The 19,893-nt window shown below is 43.2% G+C and overlaps 1 protein-coding gene across 1 annotated transcript in view; it reads right to left on the bottom strand.

The window, feature by feature from the left end:
* Positions 1 to 980: 980 nt before the first annotated feature.
* The window catches only part of LOC141139608 (mast cell carboxypeptidase A-like), a 46,358-nt gene continuing 27,445 nt past the window's right edge, over positions 981 to 19,893 (bottom strand). Inside the window, exons 10-11 of the mRNA XM_073625907.1 lie at positions 2,417 to 2,501; positions 981 to 1,398 (exon numbers count right to left, since the gene is read on the bottom strand). Coding sequence (XP_073482008.1) covers positions 1,211 to 1,398; positions 2,417 to 2,501 — 273 coding nt within the window. The 3' untranslated portion in view covers positions 981 to 1,210. The remainder of the gene's footprint in view (positions 1,399 to 2,416; positions 2,502 to 19,893) is intronic.

Below are 19,893 nucleotides of genomic sequence, written 5' to 3'. Positions count from 1 at the left end.
TTATTGCACGTATTGCACCTTTTAAAAACTTTTTCTGCACTTTAAAGGAATCACCGCAATATTGAAGAATCACAGCACCATATGAACTTTTATTGCAATGTTTTGTCATTTGTTATAATATTTGTCTGACTGCCACCTTGATCCCTAAATCCTTACTGTTGGTTAGGCCCAGTGATTGTACAAGGAGAAGTGGCCCTCAAATTATTTTCATGATCGCGTTGCAGTTGTAAAACCTAGGTGGGTAGTCAAAACCAAAAACCGAGTATTGAGAGACACTTTGATTACTGAGGGGGCACTTTGGCAGCGCTGTGAGTATTGTGGGTCACTGTGAGTATTAAGGGGACACTGTGTATAATGAGGATCACTGTGAGTACTGAGGTGTACTGAGAGGGTACTGTGGCCACCGAGGACATTGTGAGTACTGATGGGAAGTGTGAGTACTCAGGGTGCACTGTAAGTATTGTGGATCACTGTGAGTACTGAGGGCACTGTGAGTACTGAGGGCACTATGAGTACTAAGGAGCACTGTGAGTACTGAGGAGCATTCATTTTTGGAGACAAGTAGTTATCTTACTTGCTAATTTAGTAAAACAACCTCTCCTCTGGATGCCTGAAGCCTGTTGGTTTTGTATACCTGATGAAGAACATTGTCCACATTATACTAAAATCAGTCTTAGGTAAGGATAGTTTGGAATGTAAAGTCATTGCTGTCAAATGAATGAACCCATTCCCCTCTAGTGTATCTCAGTTGAAAATGTTTATTTTCAAAAATTTTCAACCACATCATACCACATATGAAAAAGCTATTTATGGAAGAAGGAACTTCCCTCTTAAATTTCATAAAGTATGGGATTTATGATGTGAATCTGATTTTACCCTAGCAACATGATGAGTTGACCATAACGCTTATAGAGCAGAGCATTGTTACCTACACTTATTTTACATGATTAAAGTAAACATAAATGACAACTCAGACTGTCAACGTGTATACTTTTATTTTATTATTCTGAATGCCTAATATACAACATTGTATTCTGAATATATCATGCACTGGATTTCTGCAAGCTTATAGTGTATTTTACAATTGTTTGAAATCAATAAAAAGAGAAGTGTGCTGATTTCTTACATATAATTGTAACAAATGCTTAATGCAAATAAAAGAAACCTTTAATCGAGTAAGTCAAGAAAAATAGACAGTGATGTGTCTTTTTTAAGTATCCAGATCAATAAGATAGTTGGCAATTTGTTTCACAGCTAGCATGGTCTCTCTGCAGGTTGGTTCAATTTCATGTTCAGGAAGAAGAAAACCATAGTCTCCATTATCACGCAGTTCAAAAACAAATGAGTATTCAATTCCTTCATCATACGTCCAATCAAGTGATGCGCCAAAAGCTGGGTCTGCAAATACAAATTGTACATATATACAGTACATACACACATGATGGCGCTATTTTATAACTGAAAACTGTAATCTGCCAAATATCTGAGCAACGGATATAAATTAGTGGCGGGCTGCATATTGGGATCATATTAAAACTTACAGCTAGTGAGAAAGATTTGCAATTTCTAGAATTTATCGTAGGGCTGATAAAAAAAAAAAAAATGTATAGCTTATAAGTTTTGGATAGAGTGGGGAAAGGTTAGAACTTCTGCCAGGTTTTTACTGCTGTCCCATGCCCTGATTTCACAATACAGAAACTGAGGAAACCTCATCAACAGCAAAACAGTCAGAGTATATGCTGTAGAAGGGTACTCTGCTTAAAAATCTAATCGAGGATGTGATCAATGTCACAATGCTTTTGCATTTTTGTGATGCACAGTTTCTGTTCATGCCTAACAAAGGTGCCCATGCTCATAGTAATGCTTCTAATTTTTCTATTCACCATATTATACTAACACTTTGCATATTTTGTTGTGACTATACATCTGATTGGACTGTATACTATTAATTTCAGCATGGCGGATGAAAATTTTTGTTTATTAGAATGTGAATGGAAAATTATGTGATAATTTGCGGGTGGGTCTCTGTCATACAGTGGATTTTTAGCTGGATGGATTGGTGTGTACTGTCTACCTAAGGAAGAGGACCATGTGTAGCCCTGAAATGTTGAACATTGACTTTAATGGTAACGTTATAGTAAAGCAGTTTCATTGTAAAGTCCACAGTAAAACATAGCATGGGTAGCAGTACACATATTTACCACCTTCTTTGCAGGGTCACATACTGTATATTAGCAATTACATTTTTGGGACAGAGTTGATTAAAGGGACAGTTTGGTTTACTGGTGATATTTAATCTATTTTTCTATGATTGAACAAGGCTAGAGGGAGTGTTAGTCCGCATCATCACTACCTCATCACTTATGGGTCTTGGGAAGCTTCATTTCAATGTCCTTTTACCCTTTGTAAAACTTACATATTGTAGTGGCAATAGGTCCATATTTGTAGCTGGTGTTATAAAGGCTGTAAAGGGAATCCACTGCAGATTTTGCTATCTTGTCCTACAGGAAAAAAAAACATTCTGTATATAGTATGACAGAGGATTGGATAAACCTTGACAGGCAATCAAAATGCAACTTATGATGGTTCATTTGTAAAATCAATATAGAACTCCATTAAAGCCTAGATCTGCACTGGAACAAAAAAATCCAAAGAGTGCCCCCCCCCCCCCCCCCACATTGCAAGGGTTAGATCTATCTTCTGCCTAAGGGGAGATGAAAAAGCTGAATTACTTAATTTACCCCCAAGCCAGCTGACTTCTCCCTCCTGCACTCTGGACTGTGGATGGCTGTTCAGCATCATTACATACAATGCGGCTAAATCTGCATTATACATGGAGGAGGCAGGACAGTGACCATGGTAAAGACCACCATAGAGAGGAGGCATTGCAGGATCAGTCACATTGCTGGATGGACCCTGCTGGAGTGAGGAATAAGGGATGGTGGATTATATTAGGTTAGGGAAGGGGCCAAAAAAGATAAGTGTACTTTGCTTTAAAGTGCACTTATACTTAAGTCTGAACCCCAGGCAAAAAACTCAATGTACAGTTCAACTAACTGGCTTACCTACCAAATATTTGTAATTCTGTGAGGTCACTCTTGTAATCCAGGTTCCCTTGTCAGACAACACAGCCAAGTTTTCATTTTCCGTTACCTCTGTTCAAACTACAGTGCTATTGCACAATGCATCCTGGTCTAGGACCTACCGTAGCCTACCACTGGACAATAAGGCTTGTTTCACACCAATGCGTTTTTTATTGCTTTTTGTAGAGTGCTGCTTTTCGTATGATTACAGGACTCTCAAAGATGCCCACCCGCAACTAAGGGACATTTTTTTTTTCCATATGTCCCTTAGCTGCGAGTGGGCTTCTTTGAGGCTACTTGTGAATGGTATCGGCATCATGTTTTTTCTCCCTTCCCGCTGGGAGGGATGTGCCTTTCATATCTCCTCTCTCCCCGTATTCTGCTTCCCTAGCGCTTGTTGGGAGCTTGCTGTATGTGAGGCAGTCTTCAACGCGTGTGCCTGATCTCCGGGTCTTCGGACTTGGATGTCGCGCACTGGCTCGGCTCCATCCTTTACCTACATTTGCTTTGACAGGTAATACTTTTTCACATTACATAGAGTGCTGCTCTTCGATGTGCACCACACATTTTGAACAGGTTTTATGCTGTTTTTCTTGCTTTCATCATACATAAATAATTTAATTCATTTATGTACTCATTTGCCATTCAGGGCATTATGTATTGACTGGCTTAACTGGTCACTTACATTTTAGTTATTGTTATTTTAGTACATGTAATATCATACTGGCTCAGGCACGCTCTTCAATTCACGATTCATTAATTCATTCTCACTCTTATTCTCAGGGTGTCTGCAGTGGGGGGCCTTCCATATGTACCCCGCCGCCTGGCTGTCAACCCACCCTCAGCTCCTGGGGGAACCTCTGTTGTGCTTGTCTACAGCATTGGGATCCAGACAATATTGCTCTACATGGCATTTGATTTATGGCCTTGATTCTGTAGATTTGGCAGATTTTACTATTGATCTCAACACTATGTGAGTATATTTTTTGCTTAGAACATTGGATGCTGTTTACGCTGTGAAAATTGTTGCACTTTATAAACCGTGTGTTTATTTTACTCTATATGACATGGTTCTTCCACAGATGTACACTTAAACCAACTTTGGCTGTCTCCTGATAAAGTGGGTGTTGTCCCGCGAAATGTATAGAGATTACAGCTTCAGCAATTCAACAATGATCTATTAATTAGGCTGGTATTCACAATGTACATTGGTGAATAATTGTTTTTTATTCTCTTCCCTAGTTATATGGAAATGTAAATGTCATGTGTATTTCTTTTTTGTTAACCTTAATAAAATTTGTACTTTTTATATAACCTTGTTGTAATGTACTTGTTAATGAGCACCACTCTGTTAAAGTCCCATGGGCAAATGGTTCTTTTGTTTTGTGTAGACATTTTTTGGGACTGAGTGCTGTTCAGGTTTGAATATATGGTGGCTTCTTTCTCTTCTAATAAGTGCACATCCATTTCCCACAAATTCCACACTCACCAGAGCATAATGCCTCTCATATTATGATTGGCATATAACACTTTAGGTATTTCTCTCAACATCTTCTCTGGAACATCCAGCTTATCAATCCTCTTCCCTCAAATGACTCCAGATACCACAGATGGGAAACAAAGAATATTCCAATATTGTAACATTATGTTTTGGTGAATGCAGAATTTAAAAAAAACAAACATACATTTTCACCTCAATGCTGCAGCATCAGTGTGATGATGCAGCTATCCCACGTCAGCGCTAAGCCTGAGAACTAAGTGATCACGTGACCGCTGGTCGCTCAGTTCTCAGTATGGTCAGAGCAGAGGGCACTGACTTGTCAGTCACTGTTCTCTGCTTCTCCAGTGCTTACTGGAGCACCAAGCTGGGAGGGAGCAGGCCCAGCTGTTTCCAGCTATCAGCCTCCACTGACAGGTGGAGCCAGCTGTCAATCAGGCAGGTTGGTTGAGTCTGACAATATTTTTGGAATCCACCCAGGGCCTGGAGCAGCTCTCACTTGTCAGTTGATAGTGGAGAATAGCCCACTGTCAGACAACTTTGGGTTATAGGAGCAAAAGTAAGTTTACTCCTGTGATCTACAAAAATCTTTGGCCATACTTTTCTTTTAACCATTGCTGCAGCATAGTAATTAAAAAAAAAACACAGCAAAATAAGCATATTTATTGTTTTAAAAGAAAGCTTTCCCTGCAAGGGTTGAAAAAGCATAGATTTTTTAGCATTGAATTTCAGTGTTTTTAGATTTTTTAATGGATGTGGAAAACTCATTTATAGCTGAGCTGTACCCCTCCTACCAATAAAATGAGATTTTTGTATCTTAATCGTACATTACAGGACAAAGGCAACTTATTCACTTATTCATACACCTTTGGTTATAGGCTTGTATCTTCAGGTGATTGGACACTGGCAAGCTTTTAGGACAAGCCCTGCCCCCCCTCCAGGGTGATTAACCCATAACTACCCCATTCCTCAGTTTGCTAGTATCTGTATGTGATGGACCTCTTCTTCTCAGAGAAACCAGCTTCACTGTTTAATTTTTTTTCTTTATTATTTTTTCTTAGAATTCTTCAATCAGTCCTCACTGCCTTCTGAAGCCTTCACAAAAGCAGTGTATCTGGAGCAGTGAAACCCAATAATACCTTGAGACTCGTACCTAGACTACACACTGTAATGTTGCTTCAGGCACTGGAACCTGCAGGAGATGTGCACCTTGGCATTTGGTGCAATGTTTTGATTTAGCTGCAGGGACTGTTTTCTCCATGGAAGCTGGAACTTCCTTGTCTTGATGGATCACCTTTCCAGCTCTAACACTGTCAGGATGGGGATGAGTTTTTCAATCCCTGACAGTTCAGGGAACATGGTCAAGCAAGGAAACCAAACTTCCCATCAACATCTTGGAGCTCAGAGCAGTTAGGTTGTCCCTCCAGTACTGGACCCACCTTCTAAAGGGTCACTCAATTCGAGTGCAGTTGGACAATACCACCACAGTGGCATATACTGTATTACTATATACCTTACACTCTGGCCTTCCTACAAACAGATCTTGAGCAGAATCTAGCTCTAAGCGCTCTAAAAGGGCAGGTATGGGCCTTATACATTCTTATTCAAAAGTCTCTAGCTTCTCACTCCCTTGTAAAAAGCTTTATTCAAGGTGTTTCTCATGTTAGCCCGCCTCTGTCCTGCAGAAATTTCCCTTTGCCCCATCAGGAATATTCCTTTAGAGATCCTACCGCTTCTATTAGAAAAACGGATTCCTGTTTGTTCTTTTTTCACGACCTGCAGGTGGCACTCGTCCGTAGTGGCAATGCAGGTGCAGGAGGAAGGTGAGTGGAACCTATTTCCTCTGTGGTTTCCTTGGTCACAGGGAGGCAGCATCTGATTGTATGCTGGCACCCCATGTCAAATTCATGGCCATCTTGGGTCAGGCAGAGTCTATTTAAGACCCTGTAAGACCCTGGCTTGTGTGTGGCTTGAGTAGGGACAGGTCACCCGACTGGCAGGGAAAGTGTTTATCCAAAAAATATAGTGTAGCGCTAAATGAAACCTAATAAAGGGAAATGATCGAACAATCAAACCTGCAGTGTACTGGGGTAAATATGTGATGTAGCTAAACAGCCTAAAAACAATTGGGACAAGTGAAAAATAGGATCATCCACACATATGTGTGAAATTAAATATAAAACACCAAACAATAATATAAAAAGTGAATGTGTAAAGATGAAAAGTTCTTTCTCTTCAATCCCCAATTGGAGTTACAACATGTGATCAAGGTACGTGATTGAATATACTTGTAGACACTTAACAAATATTCAAATGGAAGGGTGGGTACTCTTACCAGATCCGATTGATGCACCTACCATATGGCAGTGCGTCTAACAGGCTTGTAATGCTTGATTCCCTGATGACGTGAGGATTCCAAGCTGGATGGTAAAAGCAAATCTATGACTCCAGGCCGCTGTTGGATTGGTTTATGGCTCCAGGACACTCATCAGCCAGACCAATCAAAGGAACAATGATGATGGGGAAGTAATCAGCAATGCTCAGATGAAAAAATAGAAGCAAAAAAAGAGCTCCATATGGCGCAGGTCAACCAGGATAGGTTTATTAAAATAAAAAATATATGTCTTACAACAGAGTGCAAGATATAGCATTAAAAATGTGATCACGATGTAAAAGCAATGTGGGAAGCAGGAGGTGCTGGTCCGACGCGTTTCAACTAAAAAGTCTTCCACTGGGGCATAGGGAAAGTGTTTAGCATCAGAGAGAAGTTCTGGAGGAGTAGGGAAAGTGCAGGGACATGTCATCTTTTCTGGAAGCCTCCACACTTGGGTATTGACTGGCCAGGCCGCATTCCACTCCTCGAGACAGATGCTGTTGGTACACCTGAGACCTACTTAAGCGGTCCAGCCCAGATGATCTCTGCCTTCACCTTGCTCTAGTCACAATGACTTTCTCCTGCGCTCCTGTTAAAGACTTGCTTGGCTGACATTCCTTCTGGCTCCAGATCCTGCTTGCTGTTCCACTACGCTGATTCCTGGCTTTCTGGCTTTCTGGCTTGTCTGACTGTCCGTTCCAGTTACCAAACTTTGGCTATGTTTTGACTACGTTTGTTCTATTTACTTTTATTATTAAACTAGTGTGATTTAACTGTACTTCTGTCTCAGTCTGATTCAAGGTTTCTGACAGTAGGCGAAGGCCATGAATTCAGAAGATGCAGTTAATCCACTTGTTGGTAACATTTTTTCCAGATTGGATGACCAGGATCACTGCATGGATCTGTTTGCCATTGCGTTACAGACGCTCCTGAGTCACACGGCTCACCTGGAATCTCCCACTGTGGCCGCTCCGGTAGAACCTGTGTTGCAGGCTCGACCCTGCATTTGCCCCAGTCTCTGTGCAGGCAGTATTACCTCTATATGAGTTATGTCTGGTTTCGATCCACTTCCCCAGCGATTTGGGGGCGATCCAGTTCAATGCAGAGGGTTTCTCAACCAGGTTGATATATGCTTTGAGATGCTGCCCCAGGCATTTCCCACGGACAGAAGCAAAGTATGTTTTGTGATATCTTTGCTTTCTAAGAGAGCCTTGGCCTGGGCAAACCCTTTAAAAGGGTATTTGACTTTCCCGCATGCTCCATTTCTGCTGCCAAAAGCCAGTTGTCCATCAAACAGGGAACGAGAACTGTTGCCGATAATGCCATTGACTTCCGTACCCTGGCAGCAGAGGTTGCGTGGAACAATGAGGCCCTTGTGGCTGCTTTTTCTCACGGTCTCTCGGACCGTGCTTATTGACTCCAGACTTCGAGAGAGACCTTCCTTTAAGGAGTGCTTGCAGAAGCCTCCTGTACCTTTGGCTCCGAGCTTTGCAGTACCACCCTTGCCCCCCTCACCTCCCATGCCTCCTGGTACCGAGTCTGTCAGTGAAGGTGAACCCATGCACTTGGGCTTCACACGTCTCTCTGCGGATAAGAGAGCTCTTAGGAGGATGGAGAGATTGTGCCTTTATTGAAGCCAGGCAGGTCACTTTTTGAAGTCTTGTCCTACCAGTCCAGGGGACGCCTGAACCTTGAGGTCCTGTCATGGACAGACCTTAGGTGGCATTGTTTCGTCCCCAGTTATCCAGAAGGATAAGCCCCTGGTTCCGGTTACCCTTTCTTGGGCTGAGTCGTCTGTCGAGATACAGGCTCTAATCAACTCTGGGGCTGCAGGCCTGTTCATTGATGCTGCCTTTGTATCGAAGCACTTGATTCCGCTGCAGCTGCGTGACACTCCACTTGCCATTGAGGCTCTTGACTGGAGACCTCTACAGCCTGCCCATGTGACTCATGAGACTGTTCCATTGTTCATGGCTGTAGGGGCTCTTCACCATGAGATAATCCAATTCCAAGTTATTTCCTCACCTAAGTTTCCACTGGTTATTGGTTATCCTTGGTTACAGAGGCACAACCCCTCTTTTGATTGGCTCCGTGCTGAGGTTCTCTCTTGGTCGCCACAATGCAGTAAGACATGCTTCCAGAAGGTAGCCAAGGAGTACTGCGATTTTAGCGATGTCTTTGACAAAGGTCAAGCTGGTAGTTTGTCTCCCCACAAATGATTACACAATTGACCTTCAACCTGGTGCCATAACCTCTCGTGGCGTTGTGTACCCTTTGTCGGTATTGGAGGATAAGGCCATGGAGGAGTATGTTGCAGATGCACTTTCTTGAGGTTTCATCCGCAAATCCTCGTCTCCTGCTGTTGCTGGTTTCTTCTTTGTGAAGAAGAAGAGTGGTGAACTAAGACCTTGTATTGATTATAGGGGTCTCAATCGTTTCACGATTAAGAATGCTTATCCAATTCCGTTGATTACGGTGTTATTTGAGCGCCTCAAGGGAGCAACGGTTTTCACAAAGCATGATTTGAGAGGGGCCTACAATCTTGTGAGGATTAAGGAGGGCGACTAGTGGAAAACTGCGTTTAATACCAGAACAGGCCATTATGAGTACCTCGTAATGCCATTTGGCCTTTGTAATGCTCCAGCAGTTTTCCAGGAATTTATTAACGATGTCCTCAGAGATTTGTTGCAGTTATATGTGGTGGTTTATCTCGACGATATCCTCATATTTTCCAAGTCCTTGGAGAGCCACCACAGAGATGTCTGTCGTGTGCTTCAGAAACGACAGTAAGTGAGAACAATCTATATTGTAAATTGGAGACATGCGAAATTTCATCGTGAACAGGTTAAATTCCTGAGTTATGTAATTTCCACTGCTGGTTTTTCAATGGACCAAGAGAAACTTTCAGCAGTCCTACAGTGGCCCTGACCCGTGGGTGTACGTCCTCTGCAGCGTTTTCTTGGTTTTGCCAACTATTATAAGAGGTTTATTCGTAACTTCTCGTCTCTGGTCAAGCCCCTGCCTGATATGACCAGAAAGGATGGTAACCCACAGAGTTAGTCTCTGGAGACCATTAAGACCTTTGAGAGTCTCAATGTTGCCTTTGTTTCTGCTCCTGTGTTAGCACATTCTGATCCTACGTTACCTTTTATCCTCGAGGTTGATGCTTCTGAGACTGGAGTTGGCGCCCTTCTGTCTCAAAGTCCTACCTCTGAGAGCACTATGCATCCCTGTGGTTACTTTTCCAAGAAACTGTCACCTGCGGAGTGCAATTACGAGATTGGTAAGAAGAGAGCTGTTAGCGATCATTTTAGCCCTGAAAGAAAGGAGACATCTCCTCTAAGGTACCACTGTGCCGGTTCTCATTCTTACTGATCATAAGAATCTCACATTCTTGTCTGAGGCAAAACGCCTCTCTCCCAGAAGGGCGCGATGGGTTCTTTTCTTGTCTAGTTTCAATCACATTGTCTCACTTACCCGATACTAAGAATGTAAGGTCTGACGCTTTTTCACAACAATTTTCCTCCACTTCCAAGATGGAGTCGGTTCCGGTTCCTATGATTCCTCCTGATCGTATTCTGGCTACGGTTTGCACCAGTCTCACCTCTCCTTTGGGTGACAAAATTCTTGCTGCTCAGGTCCATGCTCCTCCTGAGAAACCTTGTGACCGCTGCTTTGTCCATTCCCCCAAGGCTGCTGGCCACCCTGGGAACAATCAACTCGTTTGGGCCATTTCCCAACAATTCTAGTGGCCTAGTCTACGTGCTGATGTAACCGCCTTCGTAGCTGCCTGTTCCGTGTGTGCTCAGAGTAAGACTCCATGACACCTTCCAGTGGGCCTCCTACAACCCATACCCAATGGAGAGAGGCCCTGGACCCACCTGTCTATGGATTTTATTGTGGAGTTACCCAACTCCCAGGGCAACACAGTTATTTTTTGAATAACTATCCAGCTACCAACTGGGAATATCATTGGGATAGACAGTGGCTTGAAAAATAAGTCTTTATTTAACCCGTCCAATGTTGCAAACCAACACGTGGATGTGTTCAAAAATATTGTAATAAGAGATCTTGAACAAGTTTTACCAGAAAAGAAGGTAAACCCGTGGCACATCCAAAATGGAATCAAACAATTGGAGGAAAGAAAAGATATTATAATTCGACCTGCGGATAAGGGTGGTGGTGTGGTTATAATGGACAAGAGTTTTTACACCACACAACTGGAAAATATGTTGTCGGATACAGAAACATATATGAAGTTAAGTTCGGACCCCACTAATTCTTTCCAGAAAGATCTTCATTGTTTGATATCTCTGGGTTACGGCAACAAAGTACTAAATTAGAAGGAGAATAAATATTTGATACCTAGTTTCTGTAGAATCCCTACAATATGTATGTTACCAAAGGTCCATAAGGACCCCGTTTGTCCACCAGCTCGCCCTATTGTTAACAGCATAGGATCAGTGACAGCGAGAACGGGCCAATATCTCGATAAATTCTTACAAACAAGCGTACTACAAATGCGGGCATACTTAAAAGACACTAAAAACTTTTTGCAATTAATATCTGAGATCGACTTGACAGATAAAAATGATGTGTATTTGGTTACAGCTGACGTCTCCTCTTTATATAGCATTATTCAGCATGATGATGCTCTATTGGCCTTAAATTGGGCTTTGAGTCGCAGAGATGATATTCCGTTTGAGCAATAGGTGTTTTTGAGACAGGTATTAGATTTTTGCCTGTCTCATAACTACTTTTGGTACAACCATGAATTTTTCTTACAAATAAAAGGCGTTGCAATGGGGGTTAAGTTTGCCCCCAGCCTCGCAAACTTGTTCATGGCAGAGTGGGAGGACAAATTTGTATTTTCACAGGGGAGAGATAGTTTACTCTTCTATAAAAGATTTATAGATGACCTGTTCTTTGTATGGAAGGGCACAGAAGCCTCACTACACTCTTTTCTGCGAGAGCTTAATTCTAATAAAAATAACATCAAGTTGGATTATACATACAGTAAGGAACGTATCCATTATCAGGATGTGAATGTACTAAGAACAGGGAACTCTTTGTCAACCACTGTTTATTTTAAGCCTACTGATAGGAATAGTTATCTACCTATAAACAGTGGACACCATCCACTGTGGTTAAGGAATATTCCTAAGGGGCAGTTAATGAGGATAAGAAGGAACTGTACTTCTGACAGTGACTTCAGGGCCCAGGCTACTGTTATTAAAGAAAGGTTTGTACAAAAGGGCTACAAAAAACAACAATTGGACAAAATAATACAAACTATAGCAGATACCCCATGCAGTTTGTGTCTTCAGGACAAGGAATCTAATTTTAATAACAGGCATGAATGGGGTTTTATCTCTGATTTTCACACCCAGTACAAACAAATTGAGGATATTTTTAAGAAACACTGGCATGTGCTATGTATGGACAGAGCTTTACAACCGGTTTTACCCCAAAATCCCATTTTTATTTATAGAAAAGCTCCCAATCATGGTGATAAAATTGTAAAAAAGGTACTTGATCCTCCAAAAAGGCTTGGGACGTTTTGGGACGTCAGTGGTTTTTATTCTTGTAGAAAATGTAAAGCATGTTCCAAGGTTAATCAATCTATTAGGGGGTTAGTTGATTTTACATCTTCCGCCAATCATAAATCTTTTAAAATTAGAGAATTTATTACATGTGCCACTACACACGTGTGTACGTCCTTCAGTGCCCATGTAATTTAATGTATGTGGGACACACAAAAAGGGCCCTCAAGAAACGTATATCCGAACACATATACAATATAGAGGTTGGTTTTGAATATCACAGCGTTTTTCTACATTTTAAGAAACACCACAATCAGAACCCCACCGGACTGAAATTTTGGGGTGTTGATAAAATACTCCACAATTGGAGGGGATCCAATATGGTTAGGGAAATTTGATGTGTGTGCACCTCACATCGTTCAAATGTCAAATATTAATACTGAGTTGCAGTGGGTTGAATTTTGACCTACTTTTAATTTTATTTTGATTTTTTCCTATTCCCGACTTTTAAACTTATCTATTTAGGTATATATATACACATTTATAATAATTTTAATGTAGTATATGATATGGAGTTGTATTACCCGTCAAATTAGCACTGAGCCGATTGATAGAACTCCCGAAGCGTTTTTTTCGGGTAATGACTCACGGAAGTCTTTTTTAAATAGCCATCAAGTTATATATATTTTTTTAGCCATTAAAATTAATTATCTGTTAATGATATCCTTTGGAACCTGTGTATATGCAGTAGTTTATAATGCTCTTTAATCAAATCTTTGGAACCTGTGTATATGCAGCCGTTCATCATGTTCCTGTGGTATATGTTTAGGTGTATTTTATATTAACTATATGCCTGTGTAATGCAGTAATCTTGAAGTGTTCATCGGCGGCCGTATTAGAGTATTTGAGTGACTAAACACCACTCGGTTGCTGCTACTCTCGGCACTGATGTTACATGTTTAGCAATTGTATTAAGGGCTTCACCCGGTTTTAATGCACTTACCCTTTTAACTGATGTCATTCAGCCATGGATTACACTAGATTTAATTATATTTAGCCGATATATACATGTAGCATCAAGTGCATCCATTTGAGTGCATCTGACTTAACATTTAGTCCGCAGTCATGCTGTTCCGTAGGAGATGGGGTTTTTTGCTACGAACCGATATATCCTTATCGGCACATGTATGTGTCTATAGCTAAAATTGAACTATTATGTGGACGGAAACTCCAATTAGGGATGTCGTATATATGATTTCCCTATTGTTCTTTCCTGCTAATAGGGTGTAGATTATTATGGGGAACACTGTATTTTATGATGTATGACACACATTCATTGATTTGGCTGGCTTCACACACCAATCTGATTGAAGTCCGGCCGTTATCAGTATAGAGGACGAGTGTATAATGGGTTAAGCCTATCCAATGTTGATTAATTGTTTAAGATATATAAAGGGTGAAGTCGTATCGTATAGCCACACCCTCAGATGAGGTCCTAGATGATGAAACGCATTAGCCCGTGGCTTTACGACTGCCTGTGTAACATTAACATTCGCTGTGTGAAGTTTGGACACTGTTTGAATACTGCGTGGCTCTGTTACATTCATTTTCGTGGTGTTCCTTGAGACAGCGACAGTGCATTATATGCTTAAATTGCCTTTTTCTATGTAAGTGTACTTGCTACAGGGGGGCGATATTTTAATTAATAAAATTCCTTTTATCAATGGTATTATACTATGGAGCCCTTTCTTGTCTTTGCATATGAATGAGTTGCTCCGAGAAAAAGACCGCTCCACCTGTCAGCTACCGAACACCAATGGCCGACCATCAGTGATGGCAACTATTTGAAATATCCCATTTCGCTTGCTGTTTTACCCAACATGGTCTGGTAAGGTTTGAATCTTTAAGAGAATTTACCAGTGATTTACCAGCGATCTACATATATATTGAAAGCTGAGGGATCGTACATACACTGTTTTATTCCACCTACTCACAGAGATCCCACACATCCCATATTGGGAAGGAAACTTTCTAATTATTTCTAATAATGTCATTATATCCTCTTGGATGACACATATCCCAGTTTGAGCTCTCCAGCAGAAGTAACAGAAGGAAACTATCTGATTGATTTCTGTTTAGAGAACACTAATAGCGTTGCCTTCGCATAATTTAGTTTGTGACTTTTGTAGTAACTCTCTCTGTAGTGCTGTGTGGAAAACCTGTCTCTCTCTCTTTTCTCTCACCTGAGCACTTCCCTCGCCTCATTTACCTCAGCACTTTCTAAAACTCCCCTTTTTCCCAGTGTGCTTTGTGTCTCTGAGTTTTCTGGAAGGACAATTCAGCATCTCTCTGTCTCCCTCTTGTGGCCAAAAGGAGAAATTGCATTACAACATGCCTGCTACACTTGTATTCCTTGTACCCTTGTCCCTAGCTTGGTCTGTATATATATTTAGTTGTTTAGGTTCAACAGCTCTTGTTAGCGGGGTTTTTGGTTCTGTTTGGGGTTGATCATGTTTAAAGTGTGCTGTATTTGCTGTTTTTTCTGTGTTCACGGTTTGCTGTGTTTCACTGTAAATACACTTTAGGATATATACCTTGTTGTTTGTTTGGTCTGTTTCCTTGTGCGGCTACGTGTCTGGTCTTCTTGCTGTAGAAAACCTGACATAATCGTGATGCCCACCAATGACCAGTTCTGCTGCACTTGGGAACTGAGAGCCAGTTGCTTTGAGCTTTTTTGCTTTGTCTTGTCAGGATGCTTAGAGCAAAGGTAATCTGTCATGTACAGCTCGCAATAGAAGTAGATAAGGATTATTGTTGCTTCATGTGGCAGGATCATACCGTGGAGGAACTATTGGGGGGCATTCTGACAGCACATGCCTTAGCTGTTGAGGGCAGATTCTCACTTAGCAAAGTACAACCTTGATTCAGGTCTGTTCTGAGTTATTATTTCCGGTTTTCTCTCAGGACCATGATGTTTTCACTCCCACATTTACTATGCACCAGGTTGAATTTTTGGGATGGTTGCTGGAACATTGTGCAGGTTCTATTGTTCAGCAGTATTCAGCCTATTCACGACAGGTGGTGTTGGATTGCATTGCTGCTGTGTACTTGTTAATTGATCAATGTGACCAAGGGAGAGACAAACTGACTTTAGTTCAACCTCTGCTACAAGCTTGATCAGAGATCATATCCCCAGTGCAAGATGAGTCACATAAGGTCAGATTTGCTGCTAAAAATCAAGAATCTCTTCCTCTGTTACCCATAGCAACAACAGCTGCTACTGAGTGTTCTTTACCTTCTGTAGATCAGTATCCTGCCACCAGTAACCACACTTTCTCTGTATGCAATCCATTGAAAGCTCCCCCTGCAGTGCTGTTACCCATAGCAACGTCTCAGGCCTCTTCCTGTATTCCTGCTACTCTTCCCTCTATTCTCCCCATTACTGTTACTACCTCTCCATCAGCAGTACATGCTGGCCATCACAATGCAACTACGTGCAGGACTTCAAAAAGAAAGAAACAAAACTTTACTCCTGCTCTTACATCTCTGCCACTATCCATGTTGCCTGCTGATCCTGTGCCCACCGAACCAGTGCCGGCTACCCAGCCTGATGTGCTGCTGAAGACTGTCGATGAGATCCAGTCCTCCTCCATGCAGAAGACTGCTGCCGATGAGACTAAGCCCTCCTCCATGCAAACGACTACTGTTGATGAGATCCAGTCCTCCTCCATGCTGCCGCCTGCTGATGGTGTCCAGTCCTCCTCCATGTTGCCGCCTACCGATGGTGTCCAGTTCTCCTCCGTGTTGCCGCCTGCCAATGGTGTCCAGTCCTCCTCCATGCTGCCGTCTGTTGCCAAGCCTGCCGTGGGTGACCTGCCATCTGTTGCCAAGCCTGCCACGGCTGACACCCATGCCACTGCACTGCTGGACTATGCTGATTCTGGGGCCGCCGCCCCGCTGGACTATGCTGATTCTGGGGCCGCCGCCCCACTGGACAATGCCAACTTACTACACGCTGTTAAGCTGGACTCTGTTGACTGGGTTAAACTCCTGCCTGCTGATGTGTCTGAGGATTCTAAAGTTCAAGTGTTAGGTGGCCTAAATGGGTTACCTGTCTGGCCTGAGATTTTGTTTTCAGTCGCCTCAGTTGTTTCCCTCTTACTGTATGTTGCGCCTAAGCCTGGTGGTCCGGACATACCCTGTACAACTGATAGCTATGTTTGCCTTCATGACCGTGGTAGTGGTGAGCTCCAGGGGAGTGGCAGAGTACCATTTGTGCCTTGCAATGACCTGGATGCGATTGCCACAACTCCAGGTGCATTAGGGAACCCGGGTCGGTTGACCAGTGCCTTGGGGAAACCTGTTTGGCCGTTGATGTGTGGAACAAGTCCTGGAAACCAGGCAAGCTACGCCGTTGTAATCAGATATTTTGGTGTCAGAGTTATGGTTTTGTCACATGACCCCAGGGCTAAGTTTGTGGATGAACCATGGTACCCCAGCATTGGGCTACCTACTGTTTGGAGGGATCAGATGTCATATGTCTCAGGAAATCGGGCCAGCGGGTTACGTAGCCAGTTTTGGGACCCCAGGGGCGGGGTCCTCACCAAGCCTTCGGACATTGGCAGCGGGGTGTCCAGTCAATGTGCAGATGCCAATGGTGGAGCCTTATGGAGTGTCTGGAGGCCGCTCCTGAAGAGGGGGATGGAATGTTAGGATGTTAGGATGGAATTCACCTGCTGGTGGCACTATGCTGTTTTGGGCGGTTTGCTGCAGCTCCAATGTCCACCAGCAGGTGTCTCCCAGAAGCCAGCAGGCTGTACCAATCTGTCACATTAGTGTTCAGCTGACGGTGGGCTACTTAACGCTGCTCCTCCCTTCCCCCAGTGCATCACGATTTTGGTCCCTGCCTTGCTGCTTGATCCAGTCTGCACCTCTCTGCCTTGCTCCTGCCTCCCTCTGCTCTGTACCCAGCTGTGATCCCCCCTTCCGTGCAATCTTGCATTCCTTGTACTCTTGTCCCTAGCTTGGTCTGTATATATATCTAGTTGTTCAGGTTCAACAGCTCTTGTTAGCTGGGTTTTTGGTTCTGTTTGGGGTTGTTCATGTTTACTGTGTGCTGTCTTTGCTGTGTTTTCTGTGTTCATGGTGTGCTGTGTTTCACTGTAAATAAATATCACATTAGGATATATACCTTGTTGTTCGTTTGGTCTCAGTTTCCTTCTGCAGCTACGTGTCTGGTCTCCTTGTCGTAGAAAACCTGACAGGGACTCTGTGTATTTTCTGCCGCCACACCACGCTGCCCCTACCCACATGGTCCTCTGTTCATATTTTCTAAAAAAATTACCTTTGACTGCAAGGTTCTTGTGGTGGCACCCTGAAATTGGGTCTTAGACCCCTGTTCTTTTTTGGGCCTGTTGGCACAGTTCAGTTTTCTTAAGTTGTTGTGCACCCTTATATTCATTGCTTGGGGATTTCCTATGGTGTATGAATAAATTGCCTGTGTCCTGTACTGAACGATTAAAAAAATAAAAATAAATTGACTTATCTGTAAATTCCATATCTTGGAGTGCAGTGCAGAAAACATGCCATCCTTCCTTAACTTCTTTGGTTTACACTGCATTGCTTTGCTACAAAACTGAGGACTCACGGAGTGGATTAGGGTTATAGGGTGGTGCCAATAGCGGACATGTCCTAAAAAGCTTGCCAGTGTCCAATCATCTGAAGGTACAAGCTTATAATACAAGCTGTATAATAATAATAACTCATGGTGTATAAATATGTTGCCTGTGTCTTGTATGGTACTCCAAGATATGGAATTTACAGTTAAGTCAAAATTCCTTTTTTCTTATTCTGAAATATGCTGTAAAACATATTTATTACCAGTGCATTCCAAGTGTTAGTATTTGAAAATGGAAGCTTTTCCCTGGTGACAGCCTACACAAAGCATCAGATGAATGTCTGCAGCCACTGCTATGTCCCCATTTCTCATCAACAGCGGCATTAAATTACAAGGCCATGAGGCACAACATGACAGACCCCTGACGGTGATCTCTAGTGTGATGTCCCCTTCGGGAGGGTCGGCCTCTTCCCTGCCAGACATACTTGAAGCCTTCCGTCAGTACTACAGCTCTCTCTATACTTCAGTGCTACCATCGGACTTCCAGTCGCGGGACCTCGCACCTTGGCTGGACCCCTTGGCACTTGGCTGGTTGTCTGATGGGGAGAGAGAATCCCTAGTGAGGCCGATTACCCCGGAGGAGGTACTGAAAGCGATTAGGTCCTTTCCCGCGGGAAAGTCTCCGGACCCAGATGGACTACCCATTGAGTTCTACAAAACTCATGGGGACCTATTGGCCCCCAAATTGGCCCTGCTCTATTCCCAATGTTTGACTGATGGTGCCCTCCCAGCTTCCATGGGCCATGTCCATGTCATTCTCATTCATAAAGTGTCTAAAGACCCCACATCCTGTGCCTCCTACAGACCAATTGCCCTACTTAATACAGACTTCAAGATCCTCACCAAATTACTAACCATGAGACTACAGCCCCTACTACCATCTATCATTGAGACTGACCAGACTGGTTTCATGGCCAATAGAGCGACAGACGTTAACTTGAGGCGTCTGTTCACCAACATACACGCACAACATCTCAATCAAGGATCTAGAGTGGTGGCCTCCCTGGACATTGAGAAGGCCTTCGACACGGTCGAGTGGCCTTTTCCCTGGGAGGTCCTCCGCAGGATGGGGTTCCCCCTGATCTTCATTGAATGGACGAAGGTTCTCTACCGTGACCCCACCTCGGCTATTAAGCTGGGAGGGGGCCTGTCACGGTCCTTCCATCTGTCCAGGGGCACGCGGCAGGGCTGCCCTCTCTCTCCGGCCTTATTTGCCATCGCGATGGAGCCACTTGCCGAGGCCCTTCGCACCTCTCCTCACATTAGGGGACTGCGGGTTGGCTGGCTGGAGGAGAGGGTCGCCCTGTATGCGGATGACCTCCTACTCTTCCTCAATGACGCGGGTCCATCACTCGAGGGAGCCCTACAGGTCCTCAACTCCTTCTCCTCTGTCACGGGCCTCAGGGTTAACTGGAAAAAATCTCTCCTGTTCCCCGTGGATCCTGCAGCCCGTGACACAGCTCCCACGGACATCCTTCTACAATGGGTCGAGAATTTTAAATACTTGGGGGTGGTGGTCTCCAGGCAGGCTTCTGAGTTCTTACCCCTCAACTTGTCCCCGGTGGTTCAGGAGACTCGGCAACGGCTAAAGGCGTGGGAATCGTTGCCTCTTTCACTGTTGGGACGCATTAATTTGTTTAAAAATGAAAATACTCCCCAAATTTACATACTTATTTCGCCACTCTCCACAGTGGATTCCTAAATCCTTTTTCATACGA

The sequence above is a fragment of the Aquarana catesbeiana genome, linkage group LG04 (assembly GCF_042186555.1).
Source record: "Aquarana catesbeiana isolate 2022-GZ linkage group LG04, ASM4218655v1, whole genome shotgun sequence".
Classification (NCBI taxonomy): domain Eukaryota; kingdom Metazoa; phylum Chordata; class Amphibia; order Anura; family Ranidae; genus Aquarana; species Aquarana catesbeiana.
This window is presented reverse-complemented; position numbering and strand designations above follow the sequence as displayed.